Source organism: Mobula birostris, chromosome 1 (genome assembly GCF_030028105.1).
Source record: "Mobula birostris isolate sMobBir1 chromosome 1, sMobBir1.hap1, whole genome shotgun sequence".
In the NCBI taxonomy this organism is placed as follows: Eukaryota; Metazoa; Chordata; class Chondrichthyes; order Myliobatiformes; family Myliobatidae; genus Mobula; species Mobula birostris.
This window is the reverse complement of record NC_092370.1, coordinates 109,811,565-109,834,250: the sequence shown is the minus strand read 5'-3', so window position 1 is coordinate 109,834,250 and position 22,686 is coordinate 109,811,565. Positions and strand designations below refer to the sequence as shown.

General features: G+C 41.6%; 1 protein-coding gene across 2 annotated transcripts in view; it reads right to left on the bottom strand.

The window, feature by feature from the left end:
• The window catches only part of LOC140198856 (ALS2 C-terminal-like protein), a 107,990-nt gene that overhangs the window by 62,317 nt on the left and 22,987 nt on the right, over positions 1-22,686 (bottom strand). For both annotated transcript variants that reach the window (XM_072260016.1, XM_072260026.1), the window contains exons 2-7: positions 20,587-20,793; positions 18,190-18,295; positions 17,279-17,465; positions 16,295-16,360; positions 5,493-5,649; positions 3,235-3,363 (exon numbers count right to left, since the gene is read on the bottom strand). In XM_072260016.1, the coding sequence (XP_072116117.1) occupies positions 3,235-3,363; positions 5,493-5,649; positions 16,295-16,360; positions 17,279-17,465; positions 18,190-18,295; positions 20,587-20,727 (786 nt within the window). In that variant the 5' untranslated portion in view covers positions 20,728-20,793. The remainder of the gene's footprint in view (positions 1-3,234; positions 3,364-5,492; positions 5,650-16,294; positions 16,361-17,278; positions 17,466-18,189; positions 18,296-20,586; positions 20,794-22,686) is intronic.

Below are 22,686 nucleotides of genomic sequence, written 5' to 3'. Positions count from 1 at the left end.
TTGATGGAGACAGATGTGAGAGAACAGAGGAACATCTGAAGAAACTTCTGAAATGCCTTTTACGCTGCCGCTGTTACTGTGTGATCCTGAATCTCCGGAGGGGAAGGCCCTGAATCCTCGGCTTTGCTTGTTGCTCAGCGGCTGGGACGGGGTCGAAGTGCTCAGCAGAGATGGTGCTCGGTGCTGAAGGGCTGGTTGGAGGCTCGTTTTCGGACGGACTCAGAGTCGACTGGGGTCAGATGCTTCCAAGGCATTGACAGTTGTCGGTGCCGGAGGTTTATGGCAGAGAGAGTTTCTCCCTTCTGCCGCCTGCTATCAGGAACTATCAGGAGTCGATCGGAACTTTGAGATTTTTTTTACCGTTCCCATGGTCTGTTCTTTATCAAATTATGGTATTGCTTTGCACTGCTGTAACTATATGTTATAATTATGTGGTTCGGTCAGTGTTAGTCTTTGGTTTGTCCTGTTTTTTTTTGTGATATCACTCTGAAGGAACATTGTATCATTTCTTAATGCATGCATACATTTCTAAATGACAATAAACGAGGACTGAGTGTCCTCATAATCTAATATAGCTTGTACAGACATCGTTCTGTGGTCTACCGAAGGCAAGAAAATCATCCTGGTGGAGCTCACAGTACAGTGGGAGGAAAGATGTGAGGAAGCTCATGAGAGGAAGGACCAGGAGTGCAGGGACAAAGGATGGCAGTCGTGGCTATTCCCCGTAAAGATCAGCTGTAGATGGTTCCCAGCAAGCTCAGCATGGAGGCTGTTGTCTGTGTTGAGCCTTGATGAAAATAGCAAGAACCAAGCAGCTCTCTGGAAGGGGGTGGGGATGGGTGGGAAGGAAGCATCAAGAGCCTCTTGCCAGATATGGAGCAGGCAAGAGGAGCAGATGGGCAGTGACTTGGCCAACACTGCTGACCTGCCAACTGGAGAGTGTTGTGGTTAAGGATTGAAACACTATGAAGGTTGGGCACCACCTAACGACATCTTCTCCTGGCCAAAGGCTATGATTACCTCATCTGGTAACTGCAGACAGCACTCTAGTGTATGATGCATCCATCGTGAATACCAGCCTCCCCTCCACTGTTCTGTCCACACCTTCCACTGCCTCAAGAAAGCAGCCAAGATAATCAGAGACGGCTGCCAACCCAATCAGATCAAGTTTATCATCACCGGCATGTGACATGAAATTTGTTAACTTAGCAGCAGCAGTCCAATGCAATACATTATCTAGCAGAGAGAAAAAATAATAAAATAAAAAATAAGTAAATCAATTATGTATATGAAATAGATTTTAACATGTGCAAAAATAGAAATACTGTATATTAAAAAAAGTGAGGTAGTGTCCAAAGATTCAATGTCCATTTAGGAATCGGATGGCAGAGGGGAAGAAACGGTTCCTGAATCTCTGAGTGTGTGCCTTCAGGCTTCTGTACCTCCTGCCTGATGGTAACAGTGAGAAAAGGGTATGCCCTGGGTGCTGGAGGTCCTTAATAATGGACAATGCTTTTCTGAGACATCACTCCCTAAAGATGTCCTGGCTTTGTAGGCTTGTACCCAAGTTGGAGCTGACTAGATTTACAACCTTCTGCAGCACTTTTTGGACCTGTGCAGTAGTCCCTCCATACCAGACACTGATGCAGCCTGTCAGAATGCTCTCCACAGTACAACTATAGAAGTTTTTGAGTGTATTTGTTGACATGCCAGATCTCTTCAAACTCCTAATAAAGTGTAGCCACTGTCTTGCCTTCTTTATAACTACATCGATCTGGTGGGACCAGGTTAGATCCTCAGTGATCATAACACCCAGGAACTTGAAACTGCTCACTCTCTCCACTTCTGATCCCTCTGTGAGGATTGGTATGTGTTCCTTCGTCTTACCCTTCCTGAAGTCCACAATCAGCTCTTTCATCTTACTGACGCTGAGTGCCAGGTTGTTGCTGCGGCACCACTCCACTAGTTGGGCATATTTCACTCCCGTACGCCCTCTTGTCACCACCTGAGTGAGATTCTACCAACAATGGTTGATTCTTCAGCAAACTTATAGATGGCATTCGAGCCATGCCTAGCCACTGAGTCATGTGTATATATAGGGTAGAGCAGTGGGCTAAGCACACATCCCTGAGGTGCGCCAGTGTTGATCGTCAGCGAGGAGGATATGTTATCACCAATCCACACAGACTGTGGTCTTCTGGTTAGGAAGTCAAGGATCCCATTGCAGAGGGAGTTATATAGGCCCAGGTTCTGCAACTTCTCAATCAGGATTGTGGAAATGATCATTCTTTCACATCTTTCAGGCAATATGTATCAAAGCTTGGAAACATACACCACCAATCTCAAGGCTAGCTTCTATCCTGCTCTTCAAAGACCCTTAAACAGACATCTTTCATGATAAAGATGGACACTTGATCTCCTGACCTTTCTCATAGTGGTCCTTGCACCTTACTGTCTGTCTGCACTGCATTTTCACTGTAAACTCTAACTATATTCTGCATTCTGTTGCTGCTTTTCTCTTTATACTACCTCAATGTGTTTATTTTGAAATGATCTGTCTGGACAGCACTATATCTCAGTACATGTGACAATAATGAACCAATTTCCATGGATGAAAAAAAATTATAGTACGTATCTTCAGCAGTTGCATGTTAAAAAGAGACTATTCAAATTCAGTGAAAGGGAAATTTGAAATGATAATAAAGTTTATAGATATGAGACATTTATAGGTTCAAAAAAAAAAATCATATTGCTTAATGGAATATTTGACTTCATTTCAAGGGGACTAGAAAGTTTGCCTATAGTTATACAGAGGCTTGGTCAGGAACCATCTGGAATGAGTACCACACCATAACCACTCATGTATGCATTGACTTTTCCTGGCAATTCACCCACTCTATTTTCATTGAGAAGTCATTCTGTTAGATTACCCTATATTCTGATTACTGAAGGTTTTTTTTAGTTCCTTATTAATGAGTTCCTTGTTCAGTACTTTTGATCTCATCATCATATGATTATGATCAAATCAGAAGGCATAGATTGAAGCCTCGCTCCAGAAGACATGACATTGATACTACTGAGCCGAAATATACTTGTGTAAATCTGAAGTGATTGAATTGTTATTAAATACAATTAGTCTTAGGTAACATGAATCAAAGATTTTTAGATTGGCAACAATAATGGAGAAGTAACTACAACATTGAAAATAATGAGAATAATGTACTCTCTACTCACAGTTAATTTGCTTCCAAGAGAGTTCCAGAGAGCCTTGGTTAAAGAAGCCACATCCAGTGTCTGTTGAATCCATTTGTTAAGATCTATGAATGTCGCAAGAGCATCTGTGATAGGTTTTGTCTCTGGGTTCTGAAAATGAGCAAGAGGAGAAATCCCAAATAATTGAACTGAACTTCCTTGTATAATTCCCTCACTTTGATCTTACTTTATGTAAGACCTCTCACTCAATGTTTTAACTGACAGTTAACTCCACAAACCAACTCCATATTGCGTTTCTAGATCAGATTCAAGAAAAAAATAGTTGAAGAGGAATTAGATAAATAGTAAATGATTAAAAGTTTATAGAGAAAGCATAAAGAGGAACGGGGCATGCTGAACTGAATGATCTGCATCATAAGTTCAATCATAAGGTTTATGTTTCTTCTTAATAAAGACAAAACTTTGTGTGGGTAAACACCAAAACATTTTCTTTACAATATGGCTTCAGCTTAACACTGAGCGCGTGCGACCAGCTCACTATCATAAGCTTCCAGTGCTGGGGTAAACTGCCAGCGTAGCCCACTGGAAACTGAAGTTCTTTTACTATATACAACCATAGTAATGCAATAAGGTCCAATTCCAATAGTGTAGGATCACACCAAAAGTTAATACATTCAGAAATCACAATTTGTAGTCAACGAGCTTGGATTTCATCGGCTTGCTGATTATTAAAGGAAGAAAAGATTGACACGCAAGGAACCTTAAACTAGTAAAAGAAAGAACATAAAACATAATTACTTCTTTCAGTTTGGTACTTAATGAAAAATCACTGGATGGTACATAAACACAAAATAATCTGCAGATGCTGGGATCAAAACAACACTCACAACACGCTGGAGGAACTTAGCAGGTCGGACAGCATCCGTGGAAACGATGAGTCGACGTTTCGGGCCGGAACCCTTCGTCAGGACTGAAGAGGGAAGGGGCAGAGGGCCTATAAAGAAGGTGGGCCCCCACTCATCTTTTCCACGGATGCTGCCCGACCTGCTGAGTTCCTCCAGCGTGTTGTGAGGGTTACTGGATGATACTGTTTTTTGAAAATTGTGTGTCTATTTGACATTTGTCTGTCCACTATTTAAACTGAAGCAAAATTTATTTTCCTTGAACCCTAACCTTGGTAAACCCATACAGAGGAATTTAATGTATTAACTATTTATTTTCTAATATGAGATGGTAATTTCTAGTTTAGAATTAGAAGGTCAGTCGTTATTATTCAACTTGCTGCTAGAAGCTGAAAGTCTCAGCCCGAAACGTTGACTGCTTATTCACCTCCATAAATGCTACCTGACGTGCAAAGTTCGTCCAGCATTTTGTGTGAGATATCTACAGAATCTTTTGTGTTGCTGCAATGGATTTTCTGTCACTCAGATATATTCAGAATCAATTACTTAAGGAATTTTAATATAAAATTGGTCATCTCTCATTATTATTATTACAGGCTTTGGTCAGATTTTACTGTTGAAATCTTTAGCTCTAGATATGAAGAATACTACATATACTGGCCTATCAGTACAGATATTGATTCTAGGTTCAAATCTGATCAGATGAATCTTGCAGCAGATCCAGGTAAAATGTCTTAATCCTCATCAACAGTATATCAGTTCTGGTTCTGAATTACTGCATTTTTAACTCCAAAGAATAATGACGACAGCTGGCCATTTCTTAATATCACAAATAATTAAATAACTGAATATCAAAGTGTCTTCCCTACACTAATCAGAATTATAATTCAGAACAGCAAAGGTAAAAGCACTATCTGCTTCCACCTAATTGGCATGTATGTTTGGCTGGAAAAACTCAGCAGGTTAGGCAGCATCTATCGAGGAGTGGAGATGGTTGAGGACTGCATAGGTTTTGTTGGAACCTGGCTGGACCTCTGTAAGCTGGAATAACCTGGTTAGATGGAGCAAAACCCAAGCAATGATTAGGCAGCCCTTTCCTGATGGTCCATCTACAAAGTTTCCCGGGCAGGCTTTGAAGTTCAATTGAAACGATGTTCATTAAGGCTTCAGATTTCAATGGGATTTCCTTCATTACTTAATAACATCAGGGATACCAACAAGATATGGTATATCTGTACAGTATTTAGTCATCCAGCTGTAACCATGCAAATCCCATTGAATTCTAAGCCTGTGTTTATTCACAGAGATTCCAGATCTTCAGCACAGTGTGCAAGTCTGTATTACTGTTTGTAAATTGAAATTCTGCAATGCACAGACCTTTACCAAGCCCCTGCTTAGTTTCCTGAGGACGTTGACATATTTCTGGATCTGTAGGCATACAGGCTCATGAAGGATCCGGTGCAGGCTCATGGGAAGGGAAGCTGAATCCAAGTGAAAATACTTCAGAGTTTTCCTGTTCTTTTTCCAGTAGTCACTGTATTATTTTGAATAATTAGATGATAAAATTAGAATATGTGTGAATAACAACATTTTCAGGACAAATTTTACCAACAAGTTCAGAATTCTACATTAAATATGTGTTCAGTGGCCACTGTATTAAGTACACCTGCTTATTAATCCAAATATCTAATCAGCCAATCATGTGGCAGCAACTCGATGCATAAAAGCAGGCAGACATGATCAAGAGGTTCAGTTGTTGTTCAGACCAAACATCAAAATGGGGAAGAAATGTGATCTAAGTGACTTTGATTGTGGAATGATTGTTGGTGCCAGATGGAGTGGTTTGAGTATCTCAGAAATTAATGATCTCCTGGGATTTTCACACTCAACAGTCTCTAGAGTTTTACAGATAAAGGTGCAAAAAACAAAAAAAATCCAGTGAGTAGCAGTTCAATGTGCAAAAACACCTTGTTAATGAAAGAGGGCAGAGGAGAAAGGGCACTGGTTCAAACCAATAGAAAGGCATGTGTTACAACAATAGTGTGCAGAAAAAAAATCTCTGAATGCACAATATATTGACCCTTGAAGTGGATGAGTTACAGCCTCAGCAAGTCCTGTGGTCACTTTATTAGCTACACTCCTGTAGTGGTCACTGATTGTGTATCGAATAATGAGGATCTTCTTTTTCTGCCTTCGCTATAATCTTGACTTGTAAGTGGACCTTATATGTTAAACCTGATAAAGCTAACGATTCGGTCTTAAAAATAAAACTGCAAATCCTGGAAATTTAAATTAAGACAAAAAAAATGCTGAAAATGCTCAAAATGTTAACAAGCATGTGTGGAAAGAGAAACAGATGTAATGATTCATATTCAGACCCCTTTGACAGAATCACACAACACACTCAAGTAGCACCATCTGCTGATTCTGTTCTCTCTCGCTACTGTCAGCTCCTGTACTGCAGTGAGTTTTGTTTTAAGTGATTCCCTGTCTGGCAATGCTAAAAACAGACAGTTCAAGTTCAACTTTATTGTCATGTCTGTACACATATACAACCAAATGAAACAACGTTCCTCCAGAACACAGTGCACCCAAAAAACGTACATCACACATAACACATAAACCAAAATATTACCCTAAGTTAATAAAATATAATTCAAAATGTATGTAGTGCACAGCATACGTAAACAGTGAACATCACGGTAACCAGAATAAACTCTTCTTGGGCTTCTGCTAGATACAGATATCGATTATATCCGGTGTTTTGATGAAAAACTCTGACACCTTCTTCAGGGTTGATGCCTGGGCAAGTCTAGTCCGGTGGTATTTATACCCTTGTATTCCATCCCTCCTGATTGGTTAGTCCCTATCCAATTAGCTTTTCACTCTCCCACCTTGTTTACAATCGAATTGCAGTTCTTACTTAGAGCGGGACCTTCATCTTTGTTAAAATTCTTTTTCTCTAGTTTTATTTCAATGGTTTCTTTTAGCAGGTGGTCCCAAAGGACATTGGCACAGCACAGTAGTTTTGTGCCAGTCAATCCTATGGCCATTGGGCACGCAATGTTCTGCTACTGCCAATTTCTCCAGGAAACTCAAACAAATACACCTCCTGTACTCCTTGATGTGGGTTTCCACTGTGCATCCCATCTGGCCGATATACACTGCTCCGCATTCACAGGAAATCCTGTAAACACCAGCCTGTCTTCCCTGTATTGCCATGGTTTCTGGAAGAATCGCCAGGACCCTGAAGATATATCAGATTAATACCACCCACAAACCCATAATGAAGCTCAAGTCACAGATGTGCAGGTCAAAGATGATCTGGGACTCAGGTTGGCTGGCGCTTACGGTCTCCTCAGAAAGTGTAGATGCTGCTGTGCCTTCTTCACCAATGAGGTGGTGTTATGGGTCCAGATTAGATCGTCCATTATGTGCACATCAAGAAGTGTTGTGCTCTCCACAGCAGAGCCATTGCTGTACAATGGAGAGTGGTCGACCTGCGCCTTCCTGAAGACCAGATCATCTCTTTCGTCATGTCCACGTTGAGACTCAGGTTGTCGTTCTCTCACAATTTGATAAGCCTCTACCTCCTCTCTGTATGCTAACTCATCATTAGTGCTGATGAGGCCGACTCATCATTGGAGCTGATGAATATCATCAGTGACTAGGAAATGCAGTTTGAACTGGATCTCGCAGTGTGGTCATGAGTCAGTAGCACGAACAGCAGCAGGCTGAGCACACGCCCTGGGGGGGGAGGGGCGTGCAGGAACCAATGTTTAATGTGATCGTGCTTGAGATATTGCTGCCAACTCACACTGACTGGGGACTTTCTGTCAAGAAGTCCAAGATCCATTTACAGAGAGCTGTTGAGTCCAATCATGGATAGTTAATCCACCAGCCTATGAGGGACGACTCTGTTAAATGGTGAGCTGAGGTTGATGAACAACATCGTGGTATGTGAGGCATTGGTTTCTTGATGGGACAGGACCGAATGGCGGGTCAAGACAATGGCATCATCAATGGACTGGTCTGAACAGTAGGCGAAGGGGTAACAGAAGGGGTCCATCGTAGCCGGAAGGTGGGATTTTAAGATCCATTACTGATTGCTCAAAGCACTTCATGATTGTTGAGGATAATCATTTAGGGCAGTTAGCAGCACTTTCTAGGGCACTGTAATGATGGTAGCTACCTTGAAGCCTGTAGGGACAGTAGGCTGCTAAAGATGTCTGTTAAGACTTCTGTTCGCAGGGCTGCACAATACCTTGGCACCTGACCAGGTATGTTGTCCAGCCCCACAGCTTTTTGTGGGTTTACCCCGGCTAGGAGCCTCCTCACTTCAGCTGTGGCCAGAGAGTGTGCCTGTTCCTCAGGGGGACAGTGGGTTTTCCTGAATGTCACATCATTCAATACATCAAATTGTGCATAGGACATTCAGTCCATCAGGAAGGGAGGCATCGCTAGCATTGTCATGCAGGGTGGACACAACTAGTTATGGTTTGTGTACCTTGCCACATGCACTGCAAGTCCCTAGTAGAAACCATAGAAACCATAGAAAAACTACAGCACAGAAACAGGCCTTTTGACCCTTCTTGGTTGTGCCGAACTATTTTCTGCCTAGTCCCACTGACCCGCACACAGACCATATCCTTCCATACACCTTCCATCCATGTATCTGTCCAATTTATTCTTAAGTGTTAAAAAAGAACCCACATTTACCACCTCATCTGGCAGTTCATTCCATACTCCCACCGCTCTCTGTGTGAAGAAGCCCCCCCACCTAATGTTCCCTTTAAACTTTTCCCCCCTCATCCTTAACCCATGTCCTCTGGTTTTTTCCTCCCCTTGCCTCAGTGGAAAAAGCTTGCTTGCATTCATTCTATCTACACCCATCATAATTTTATATACTTCTATCAAATCTCCCCGCATTCTTCTACACTTCAGGGAATAAGATCCTAACCTATTCAACCTTTCTCTGTAACTGAGTTTCTCAAGTCCCGGCAACATCCTTGTAAACCTTCTCTGCACTCTTTCAATCTTATTAATATCGTTCCTGTAATTTGGTGACCTAAACTGTACACAATACTCAAGATTTGGCCCCACCAATGCCTCATACAACCTCATCATAACATTCCAGCTCTTATACTCAATATTTTGATTAATAAAGGCCAATGTACCAAAAGTTCTCTTTACGACCCTATCTACCTGTGATGCCACTTTTAGGGAATTTTGTATCTGTATTCCCAGATCTCTCTGTTCTACTGCACTCCTCAGTGCCTTACCATTTACCCTGTATATTCTACCTTGGTTTGTCCTTCCAAAGTGCAATACCTCACACTTGTCTGTATTAAACTCCATCTGCCATTTTTCCAGCTGGTCCAAGTCCCTCTGCAGGCTCTGAAAACCTTCCTCACTGTCCACTACACCTCCAATCTTTGTATCATCAGAAAATTTGCTGATCCAATTTACCACATTATCATCCAGATCATTGATCTAGATGACAAATAACAATGGACCCAGCACTGATCCCTGTGGCACACCACTGGTCACAGACCTCCACTCTGAGAAGCCATTCTCTACTAACACTCTTTGGCTTCTTCCATTGAGCCAATGTCTAATCCAATTTACCACCTCTCCATGTTTACCTAGTGACTGAATTTTCCTAACTAACCTCCCATGCGGGACCTTGTCAAAGGCCTTACTGAAGTCCATGTAGACAACATCCACTGCCTTCCCTTCATCCACTTTCCTGATAACCTCCTCGAAAAACTCCAAGAGATTGGTCAAACATGACCTACCATGGACAAAGCCATGTTGACTCTCCCTAATAAGTCCCTGTCTATCCAAATGCTTGTAGATTCTGTCTCTTAGTACTCCCTCCAATAACTTACCCACTAGCAACGTCAAACTTACCGGCCTATAATTTCCCGGATTACTTTTCGATCCTTTTTAAAGAACAGAACAACATGAGCCACTCTCCAATCCTCCAGCACCTCACCTGTAGACACTGACATTTTAAGTATATCTGCCAGGGCCCCTGCAATTTCAACACTAGTCTCTTTCAAGGTTCGAAAGAATACCCTGTCAGGTCCTGGAGATTTATCCACTTTAATTTGCCTCAAGATAGCAAGCACCTCATCCTTTTCAATCTGTACAGTTTCCATGGACTCACTACTTGTTTCCCTTAATTCCATAGGCTTCATGCCAGTTTCCTTAGTAAATACAGACGCAAAAAACCCATTTAAGATCTCCCCCATTTCTTTTGGGTCCGCACATAGCCGACCACTCTGATTTTATCCCTTAGAATCCTTTTACTCTTAATATACCTGTAAAAGCTCTTTGAATTATCCTTCACTTTGACTGCCAAGGCAACCTCAAGTCTTCTTTTAGCCCTCCTGATTTCTTTCTTAAGTATTTTCTTGTCAGAAAGGTGTCTGTGAATTCTCTGTGCATACTCATACTTTGCCTTCCTTTTGGCATGGGAGAGTGTGGCTCTTTCTGACCTTAGGGTCATCCTGTCCCCTGATCTGAGGTCAGCGCCCTGGTCTCCAAGCGGTGCACATGCCTCTGCAGTCAGCTATGATGTCTGGTTTGCCCTGGCAGTGCAGTGTTTAATCCTCAATGCACTTTCCTATGTAGCCAGTCACCAATCCCGCATATTCATCAATACTAACGTGATGATCATAGCTAGCTGCTGAATATGCTCATATGGCACATTCTAGCCAGGTCCTGGTTTGATTTGTTTAACCAGTGGTTTACATGAAGGGATTAACAAAATAGATTTGTGGTCTGAGTATCCAAGGTGAGGGAGAGGGTCATGTGGGGGGGGGGGTTCAGCCTTGTAGACTCCATGAATGTTGGTATAAACCTGGTCTAATGTATTTTCTCCTCTGGTTGTGAAGTTGACCTACTGATAGAACTTTTGGCAGGACTCATTTTAAGTTGGCATCATTGAAGTCATGAGAAACAATGAGAAACCATTGAGGAGGTCACAGATGGAACCATAGGGTTTCCTCTTGGGGTTACGTGGTTTTTAAGATTACTCGAACAGACAAGGGAAGTGTCCCCCACCCACTTGACCACCCACAATGATCATGCACAGCCTTCTTTTAATATTAAGACTGCAATGAGAGGAGATAATGCTCAGAATTGATCATTAAACCACCAAATTTTTCATTATGTCACTTCCACCACTCCGGACTGAGTATGAACATTATAAGGAAGTTTTACAGGGACATGGTGAAGGAATGCTCAAATTGACTGGGGTGTCTTTATCAATATGACTACTCACCACCCTAGTATAATAATTCACAGATAAAATTCGTCCATTTGTAAACCAGTGAGCATGAAATTGCACACTACCAGCATGGTTACCAGTTTTGTCCAAAATGCCACCATCCAGTTTCATTTGAGGATCTACCATGCAGCAGCAAAATTTCTACCGATATATCTGAAACTCAAAGATGCACTGCCAAGACAGCTGAAGGCCAACAGACTTTTCTAGAATGACACAGTTATGCTTCTGTACAGCTGAACAAATTTCAAGATTTGGTGACAAGAACAGACATCCCACCCTGCAAAAACTCATTCCAGGGAGGTAGCACCCCCTCCCCCCAGCAACACCATATCCCACCCCTCCTGCCCGTCGACCTCCAAGGGTGTATGTAATACTTTGTTTAGTGATTTTGTCTAATCTGTAAACTAAGTTAGGTATATGCAGCAAATGTGACATTAAAATATGTGCTTATATTATATTATATTATCATGTTTATTCTATTACAACTTTAAGCAAGTCTACAGGGAGTTTGGCCTCATCACGTAGGACATCAATAGCGTAGCTCCTTAGCAGCTAGCCAGCTAGTTTAAATAACGTTAGCTATGCTGTAATGACACCTGTTAAACTCACCTCAACATGTCTTTGACATTTTAACCCACCATGGGCAATAGAAAAGTCACTGTTTCAAACAGTGCAGCGAGCAACACTGTCATTATTTTGACCCCTATTAGGCAGGGGTACACTTTAGTGTAGTCTGGGGTGACGTACGTTTTATTTTTTTAGAGCACTCTGCAAAGTCTCTCAGTGTCTCTGTCTCTCTCTCTCTCTCTCTCACGCGCTCTTGCTTACTTTCTCGCTCGCTTGCTCTCTCTCGCTTTCTCACTCGCTCTCAAAAAAATTGATTTTCGTGATATCGTATATAATTTGCGGGCATCAGGGAGCCACTATTAATATGCGGGAGACTCCCGGAAGTTCCGGGAGAGGTGGGATGTCTGGAATGTATAAAATTATTACAACACACCAATATCGCTGAATCAGTGCGAGCCCTGGGTTTGTTTGCCTGCAACAAGACGGTCCCATCGCGGGGTGAGGGGAGACAGCGATATTCGAAGAGGGATCCTTATGTCCAGTCTATCCCACAATTTAGTTTTCGTTGCATTCATTGCAGAAAACTCCACTTCGCAGCGATATGATGTTGGAAATGGAAGCAACGTTTTCAGTGCTTTCGTGGCTATCTCAGGATATTTAGTCTTGATTTTGATCCAGAGTGTTATGTCAAACATACTTTTCAGCCAGTCGTCATTTACAAGCTCGAGGAGTTGATCTCCTTCCCGCGCTGACACGGATGACGCGCGGGTAATGACCTTGCGTGCGTTCAAGTTCAACAGTGCGCGACAGGGAATGAGGAAAGGGGCAAATGACTCATATCGTTTCATATCGCCAAATCATATTGTTTCCTCGCAGCCCAGTAGTTGGGGACCACTCTTAGCACGAAGGGAGACCAATCAGGATGCTCGCTCTCCCTCTCCCTCTCAAAAAAATCTATTTCTGGGATATTGTATATAATTTCCGGGCGTCAGGGAGCCACTATCGATATGCGGGAGACTCCCAGATCTTCCGGGAGAGGTGGGATATCTGCAAGAAAGCTAGACGATCTGCAACATCTGGAACAAGCACTTGATGGAATCTTTCATGTTGGAATTAATCGGTTTGTCATGCAGTTTAACAGGCATACACAAGCAACATAAATGGCAGGTTAAATGGAATCCCTGTACAGACATGATAAAAGTCGAGTCCATCCAATCACATCAGTGACCATCACCTACTTCATACCTAACACAGTTGCTGTACACCGAGCAGCTTCTGATGCCATTGAATAGATCCCCAAACTCGATATTTGGCTCCGAGGCCGATGTGCGAGCAGCCTTCAGGAGAGTGAACCCACAAAAAGCATCCAGCCCAGACGAAGCACCTAGTCAAATACTAACAACCTGTGCTGATCAACTGGCTGGAGTGTTCACTGAGATCTTTAACTTCTCACTTTGGCCGTCTGCTTCACACAGGCTTCAGTTATACCGATGCCCAAGAAGAACGTGGTAACCTGCCTCAATGATAATTGTCCAGTAGCACTTACATCCACAGTGATGATGTGTTTTGAGATGTTAGTGATAAAACAAATCAACTCCTGCCTGAGAAGCGAAATGTATCCACTCCAGTTTGCCAACCGGAGCAACAGGTTCACAGCAGATGCCACCTGATTGGCTCTTCACTCAACCCTGGAGCATCTGGACAGCAAAGGTACCTGCACCAAGATGCTCTTTATTGACTACAGCTAGACATTCAAATCTCCTCCAAACTAATCAATGAACTTCAAGACCGTGGCTTCAATATCTCCTTATGCAATTGGATCCTCTATTTCCTCATTTGCAAACCCCAGTCAGTTCGGATTGACAACATCTCCTACATGATCTCCATTAGCACAGGGAGACCACTAGATTGTGTGCTTAGTTCCTTGCTCTACTCACATTACATTTATGATTGTATGGCTAAGCACAGCTCCAATGCCATATTTGTTTTCTGATGACACCACTGTCGTAGGCCAAATGAAAGGTGGTGACAAATGAACATATATGAGAGAAACTGAAAATCTTGCTGAGTGGTGCCACAACAACAACCTCTTACTCAATGTCAGCAAGACCAAGGAGCTGATTATTGACTTCAGTTTGAGGAACTCAGATGTCCATGAGCCAGTCCTCACTGAAAGATCAGAGGTGGAGAGGGTCAGAAACTTTAAAATCCTCAGTGTTATCATTTCAGAGGATTGGTCCTGGGCCCAGCACACAAGTGCAATTACAAAGAAAGCATAGCAGCGCCACTACATTCTCAGGAGCTTGCAAAGATTTGGGATGACATCTAAAACCTTGATAAACTTCTATAGATGTGTAGTAAAGAACACAATGACTGGCTGCATCACAGCCTGGTATGGAAACACCAATGACTTTGCATGGAAAATCCTACAAAAAGTAGTGGATCCAGCCAGTCCTTCACAGGTAAAGCCTTTCCCAACATTGAACACATCCACATGAAGTGTTAGCGCAGGAAAGCAGCACCCACCATCGGGGCACCCACACAACCAAGGGCATGCTCTCTTCTCACTGCTGCCATCAAGATGGTACAGGTGTCTCAAGAGGCACACCACCAGGTTCAGTTACAGTTATTACTCCTTCAACCATCAGGCTCTTGAACCAAAGGGGGAGATTTTACTCAACTTCACTTGCCCATCACTGAGCTGTTCCCATAACCTTTGGACTCCCTTTCAAGGACTCTCCATCTCATGTTCTCAATATTTATTGATTATTGCTCATTTATTTATTTCTTTTTGTATTTGCTCAGTTTGTTGCCTTTTACACATTGGTTGGACAAAAGACAAACGGTCTTCCATTGATTCAACTATAGTTATTATTCTATTATGTTTTTACCGAATACGCCCACAAGTAAATGTGAATCTCAGGGTTGTATATGATGACATATATACACATTTATAATAAATTTACTTTGAACTTTAAATTATTACTTGTTTCTTTGTGTCACAAGATAAAGTAAAGAGAACAAAAACATTCAACAGTGTTTAAGGAGGCATCATTATTAGCAAAGTATAAAGACTCAAGCTGGAAACTATTCAACTCAAGCCTAAAGATTTTGCTCTTTTGTTAGAGACATAATCTGCTATTGCATTTTCATCTGCCATTTTTATTGCTGAGACACTAGCTGTTCCCGCCTTCACTTGTAGCAGGCTCATAAGATCAGGCAGAATTTGCAAGACTGGTTCCAGATATTTTCCATCATCTTCCTACTGAAGATTGTGGCAAGCAGGAGTATCAACTTATTCCAGTGGGGATTATGGAAGGAGTTACTGTCAATATCTTTAAATGCAAATCTGATGAATTCCTCTTGCGACATACTTTTAGATACAGTTCCAGTCATTGAAGTTTTTGGAAGGAACAAGAGAGCAGACAGAGAGGTAGATGGAAGAATAGGTCTGAACAATGGCAAATAATTATTAAACTGAGCACATTCAAAGGAGAAATGAGAAATTTTAGAGGTGGTAGTGTGATTGACATTCAAGAGGAATATTGTATATAGATGAGGAGAGTTGTTTCAGCTTGTCCATAACAGTCAAAGACAGAACCTTGTGCTTGCAGGAAGCAAATTTATAACTAAACATATGACAAGTATTGTCTAGAAATCAGGCAACACCCTTCAATCAGTTTGCTGCATGCCCGCAATTGACTTGTATGTGGAGGTGCAGCAGGGAAGCTCAGTACATACCAATCCAGGTCACTGTGCAAAGGGCATCAGAGAGATTCAAGACAAGGGGGACACAAAGGAAGAGAGGTTGAACGGTGGCAGTGGATATGGGAAGTGGGCTGAGTTCAGCAGAAAGGTGAGTAGTAACACTGATCATTAAGCGGAGTAGTGTTTAGAGTTGGTGGCAGGACAGAGTGTGATGAGGTCACTGGGTGTGATCAATATCTAGGGCAGTTATATGGTTGACATTCCAAGGATTGCTTCACATGTGAATGCTCAAGCTACAAGCTGGCTGGTGTGGAAAGAGGAAAAATTCACACCAACATGAGAAGAGAGATACACTAAGCTTCAAATCAATACTGCACCTGAACGGAGGAACTTCAATCTGATCTTTATCCCACATTGCACCCGAAGTCTTATTATTTAATTGTCTAATGATCCATATTGCTGTTCTTCAGGAACCAAAACTTCTAAAATAGGTCATTAAACCCCTACAGGGTGAAGTAGGGTTCAACATCTCAAATAGTAAAGCTACTCCATTTCTTTTAAAAGTGCAATATTTTTTAAATGCTTCTGTTTTCCATTGCCCTCATACCTGGTTTGTTTTGCAATGTGTTCAAAGCCAGAGAGGACAACATAGTTTGTGAAAGCCATGAAGTACCTGTAAGAGAGAAAGATGAACAAATATTGAACTATTCAGTGGCACAGATTAGAGAAATATGGAGCAGAAGGAAGATGCAGTAGGAGAATTAGTTCGGTAAGGGAGGAACAGGCTGAAGATTGTGAGGAGGGGCGGATAAGGGGACAATGGAGAGAGACAAGAAAAAAAGTGGGCAGAAAGGTGAGGGGTTGGATGAAGCAAGAGATTAAAGGAATTTGGATAGGTGGAGGGGGTTAGAGGTGTGGAGCTGCACAGGACAAAACAGGGCAAGGCTGTAGTTTTTGGACTCAGGTCCTACAGGTTGATAGTCCAAGACCTTCATCACTTGGCTACTCTATTCAGGTTCATAAGAAATGGTCCCAGCACTCCACTATATCAACACCCCTCCATGCTAATATCAAATACATATCAATGCTAATCCCATGTGCAGTGATCTGTAGTCTTCTATGCTTTGGTGATTCAAGTGCTAGTCCAGGTATCCTTTAAATATTGTACGTGTCTCTTCACACTTATCAGGATTAACTTTCATCTGCCATTGTTCTACCTAATTTACCAGTTGATCAACATCTTTCTTTATCCTCAGACTATCTACTTGACTATCAAAATACCACCAATTTTTATGTCAATCATACCTCCTATGTTAACATCTAGGTTGTTCCTACATATAGCTAACAGTGAGGTTCCAGTACACCACTGATCATAGGCTTCCAATTCCAAAACAACCCCACCGTCATCCTCCATCTCCTTCCATTACACTTACTAATTTGTCTTATAACCTGCGGACTCTAACTGTTTGGACCAGCTTTCCATATAGGACCTGAACAAATGCTCATTAGTGATCTTCATACACTGACCTGTAATGAATGGCTAGTCAGACATGATTGCCAAGCATCTGAAATACTCAGCTTAGTCACTTACATAATATACATCTCCTTAAGCTGCTGTGCATTTTTGAGCAGGTAGAGCTCCTTGTGGGTTGAAGTATTGAATCTTTCGCTAAGGTGCGAGCAATTGTCTTCTGTCTGATTGCAAAGTGCCTCCAAACTTTCCTCCAAGGCAAAGAGCGATTCTTTCAGCTGTGGTCGGGATTTTAGGTCAGAAGCTTCTACAGAAATGAAACACACATAGAACAAAACTGGGAAGGTTTACTCAGGCAATAATGGAAAGTAAAAATTATTGTATCAGCAAGCCACAAGACGCCACATCATGAAATTCAGTAGGGCTGAAGTCAATAGAAATGAGAATCAGGAAGCTTAAAAACCAGGCAGATAATTCATCCTAGCTAATCAACATTTTTAAGTATATGCGCTACCTATTAATTTCACAGTGACTGTATTTTAGTTTCATCCACCATCTTTTTCAGATATTTGATCCATTGGTATGTGAAGTCAGTGAATTCTTTTCCAGAAGATACAAGGTCCATCAGGAAGAAGGTACAAGAGCCTCAGAACTTACACCACCACATCCAAGAACCGTTATAACCCCTCAACCATTCGAGCTCTTGAATAAAAGGGGATAACTACATTCATCTATTGAGATGCTCCCATGACCAATGATCTGATGTTCAGGACTCTTTATCTTGTTATTTATTGCTATTTATTTATATTTGCATTTGCACCGTTTGTTATCTTCTATGCTCTACTTTGTCTTTCATTGATCCTGTTATAGTTTCTATTCTATAGGTTTTCTAAGAATGCCCACAGGAAAAATAATCTCAGGGTTGTATGTGGTGACATGCATGTGCTCTAATAATAAAATTTACTTTGAACTTTGATCTTAGGACCTGTGTCAGTCTTTGTAAAATAATGCAGAACCTAAGAGCCACTTACCAGCCTTGACAAGAGGCTGCAGAATTTCAGTTTTAATATCAGACAACAAATCTTTGAAGGACTGTTCCAACTTGAAGAGGTAGGCAGCTTCCCTTTGGCATTTTTCCTTTGGCAATACAAACAAAAATAGTTAGAGTAATAATAATCACAGGGATATCTTAGTCCACAGTGAACGCCGCACCAGATCTGAAGAAGAATTAAGAGTGGATACTGGACATTATATTGTAGAAGGTAAAAAAAAGGGATAACCTATAAAAAGTAAGCTCAAGCAATTCTGTGCATGCTAGAAATCTAGAGCAACACACACACACAATACTGAAGGAAATCAGCAGGTCATGCAGCATCTACAGAGGGGAAACAACCAGTCGACATTTTGGGCCAAGACCCTTCATCAGGATTGTTTCAGTCTGAAACATTGACTATTCTCCTCCATTGATGCTGCCTGACTTGCTGAGTTCCTCCAGCATTTTGTGTGTTAACCTGTAAAAAGACCCATTCTTCAGGAAGGGATAGTAACAGAAGGATGGTGAAAGGCCTTGATAGAGTGGATGTGCAGAGGATGTTTCCTTTGGTGGGAGAGTCAAAGACCAGAGGACACAGCCTCTGAACAGAGGGGCTTCCTTTTAGAATGGAGATGAGGAGGAATTTCTTTAGCTAGATGGTGGCAAATCTGTGGAATTCTTTGCCACAGGCAACTGTGGAGGCCAAGTCTTTATGCATATTTAAGACAGAGGCTGATAGATTCTTGATTGGTCAGGGCATGAAGGGATACGGGGAAAAGGCAGGGGATTGGGACTGAGAAGAAAATTGGATCAGCCATGATGAAATGGTGGAGCAGACGTGATGGGCCAAATGGCCTAATTTTTTCTCATATCTTATGGTCTTATAGCAGAAAACAATTCGCCTATCAATGTTCTCTGGGAAAGTGCTGGACTCCAATATTAAGGAGGCAATAGCAGAAGATGTTGAAAATCATAAAACTTCCAAGCAGAATCAATATGATTATTATGAAAAGAAAATTATGATTGACATTCTTACAAGAGGTCTTTAAGTAATTAACAAGAGAGAAGATGAAAATGAATCAGTAGGTGTGATGTATTCAGATTTCCAGAGGGCATTCAGTAAGGTACCACATAAAAGTTTAATACATAAGATAAGAGTACAGAAGCTTGGCAATGATATACTGGCTTGCACAAGAGAGTGTCCAACTATAGAAATCAGTGAGTCTAGATAAATGAAATGGTTTTTGAATTGAGAATCAGTTACTAAGGCAATGCCACAGGAATTAATGCCGAGACTTCAGCTATTTATAATGTATTGGGATTACTTGAATGAGGATTTCAGCCAAATTTGTTCATGATAGACAAATAGTTGGATGAGCAAGTTCCAAGAAAGAACACAAAGAACAAGCAAAAGGCCATAGTTAAGTGAATGGTACATGCACTATAAGGTGGGGAAATGTGAGGTCATCCACTTTGTTGGATGGAAAAACTAAAAAGCAAATTAACATTTTAAAAAAGTGAGATTACAATTTGGAGGCATACAGTGTCTGATTGTGACATACTGTGTCTCATTGTGCAATGTTTCAATCTGAAACATTAACTGCTCATTCCCTTTCATACGTGCTGCCTGACCCCCTGAGCTCCTCAAATTCTTTCGTATATTGATTTGAGTTACAATATGTTGTGGTACAAAATGATCTGCAAATTCTTGTAGATGAATTACAAAAGATTAGCATGCAGTACACTCATTACTTCGGAAGACTAATGGAATTTTGACTTTTCTTGCAAAAGGTCATGGAATAACCTTAAAATCATGGATATTTTGATGGAAGTGTGCAGGGCATTAGTAACACCAAGCCTCGAGTATTAAAGTTTTAGTCTTCATATTTAAGGAAGGATATGCTGTATTAAAGGCCATGCAGAAAAGGTTCATAGGTTAAATCTTGGGATAATGAAGTTGATGTATGAAGAAAGGTTGAGTAAGTTAGGCCTATTATACTCAATGATATCTAGAGGGAAAAACACATTAAACATTCTGAGGGGCTTTGAAAATTCTGGAAGGATTTTTTTTTTCTTTCTGGTGCAGATAAACAGAACTAGAGGCATAGTTTCAAGATAAGGAATTGCTTATTTTTGGTTAATTTTAGAAGGGGATAAGGAGGATTTTCTTCTCTCAAAGAGTCATGAATTTTTGGAATTTCCTTTTCCTGAGTTGTAAAGGTGAATCATTGATTAAGACAAAATCTGACAGACATTTAAGCTACAAGGTACACCAGGGATTTGAGCAAATATCTGAATGTAGGGAAGTAGCATTTGGGCTTAAATTGCATCTGCCATGCTCATTGAATGGCTGACGTGACTGGCCTATACTTGCCCCTGTCTCGAATGTTCTTACCTTAACATCTGGCCCCAAGTTAACAGCTTGCCGGGAGCTTGACACAGATTTTGAGCAGGGTGTCATCCAGTTGACAGGAAAGCTGGACTTCTGCGGCAGTACATCTGAATCAGCCCGCTGCACAGGGCAACTCTGATCCATTCTGAGGCTCAAGTGAGTTTCAGAATTTCCATCTCGCTCAACAGATCCTTTTCAGTTTACTTATTGCTTTAATTAAAAAGGGAAAAACAGATATGTCAAAATATCAAGCTCTAATTTTCTCATTTCATCCCATTTCATTTAACATTGTTTAACAACTTTGCTTCCACTTGTGCAGGATTTTCTGTTTGAATTTATGAACTCCCGTTGAAGAATTATATTTTCCGCAATGATTTTCTGCTCCTTATTTCACTGCTTTTTTTCCAGTGTTTTATCCAAATACTGAAGTGTACATCCAGTCTGCATGTATTTCAAAATATTTTCCAAAATCACAACTGTCTAGCTGGTGTCATGGTGTCAAGCCAGCATATTTCCTGTGAAAATATCTCACTGCTCTCAGAATGTTAAATAATAATTATTCACATCATTTGGCAATTCTCAATTCAATTCAAGTTTAATTTTCATTCAACCATACATGAATATCCATGACCACAGACAAACAAAACAGTATTACTCCAGGGCCAAGGTACAAAACACAGCACCAACAGTCATACACAGCACAAGGCACTTGTAGTACATACAAGATAGCAAGCACATAGATCAGTACAATATAATCACACAAAAAATATATAGTCCAAGACCCCGTCCATGATTGTTACAGCAGTCTGCAGTCGAACACAACATAACTTGTCTTCTGCCAAACAAATACTAGAGAATGGCACTAACTCCAGCTTGGACTCCACGCCACACCACCCCCTGCACTCCGGTGGAGGGCACCAACTCCAAGGCCTCTCTCCTGTGCGGCTACTAACAGTTGACACCACGGCCTGAGGCCCCGTCCTCGCCACAACCAAGGCCATGCGGAACAGCCCCCATCCCCCACCCCACCCGTAGCCCACCAATACATTAGTGAATCGGACTTGCAACACTCCACATCAACAATATCCAACAGGGTATTGCGGTCACAAGAAAAATGACTAATGCGATCCATCTGCTGTTGTCTGCACATAATCTCATTCACCAACTCCTTTGTATCACAGGCAGTAGCTCAATACACACCATGCCCAGCTCCATACACGAGGACAGAACTTCCCCAAGCACCCCTTGGCAACACTGACCATATAATGACTATGCTTGTTCCCAGCTATAAACAAAAACTGGATCAGTCAAAACCAATGAGGACTATCAGACAGTGACAGACCCCTGGAGCTGTTGGAAGGTCAAAGGCTGCTTAGGATCCATGGATTGGAAGGCCATGGAAGATTGGTGTGGCATATAGATGAATAGAATGATACTGTAGCATCCTGCATGTCCTTCTGTGAAGATGAGTATCTTCCTAAAAAGATTATTATGAGGTATGACAATGACAAGCCATGGTTCATCAAGGAGCTGAGGATTCAGAACTACAAAGGACCTGTAGGTCTGGAAACAGGCAGAAATATAGTTCTGCAAAATGGCAATTGAATAGAGCTCTGTAAGTGGTGAAAGCCACATAAAGATCAGCTAGAAAGAGAATTCAACAACAGCAGCCAGGCAGTCCGGAATTCCCTACAAAGTCTGCCAACATCTAACAGAAGTGCTCTCAAGCCTTCCCTCTCCCCTACCTCGGTCAATCAGTGTTACTGCCACTTTGATAAGGACAATCACTATCTATCTCTTATCACTTCCTCTGATCCCAATATACAGAGCCCCAAACCCCCCCCTCCCTTTCACAATCACTCCAATGTCACCATCCCCCTTTCACCCTCAGCCTGCCTCCTCCTTCCATCCAACCCTATACTTTCTGTGAAGCAAGAAGACATTTGCAAACTATTTGGAAAACAGAGCATTAGGAAAGCTGCAAGTCCTGCTGCTGTCTTACCTGGTACTCTGAGGCACTGTGCTAATTAACCAGCACCTGTTTTCACTAAGATATTTAACACCTCCCTGCAGGGTTCCAAGTTGCTACAATTGCTTCATTTC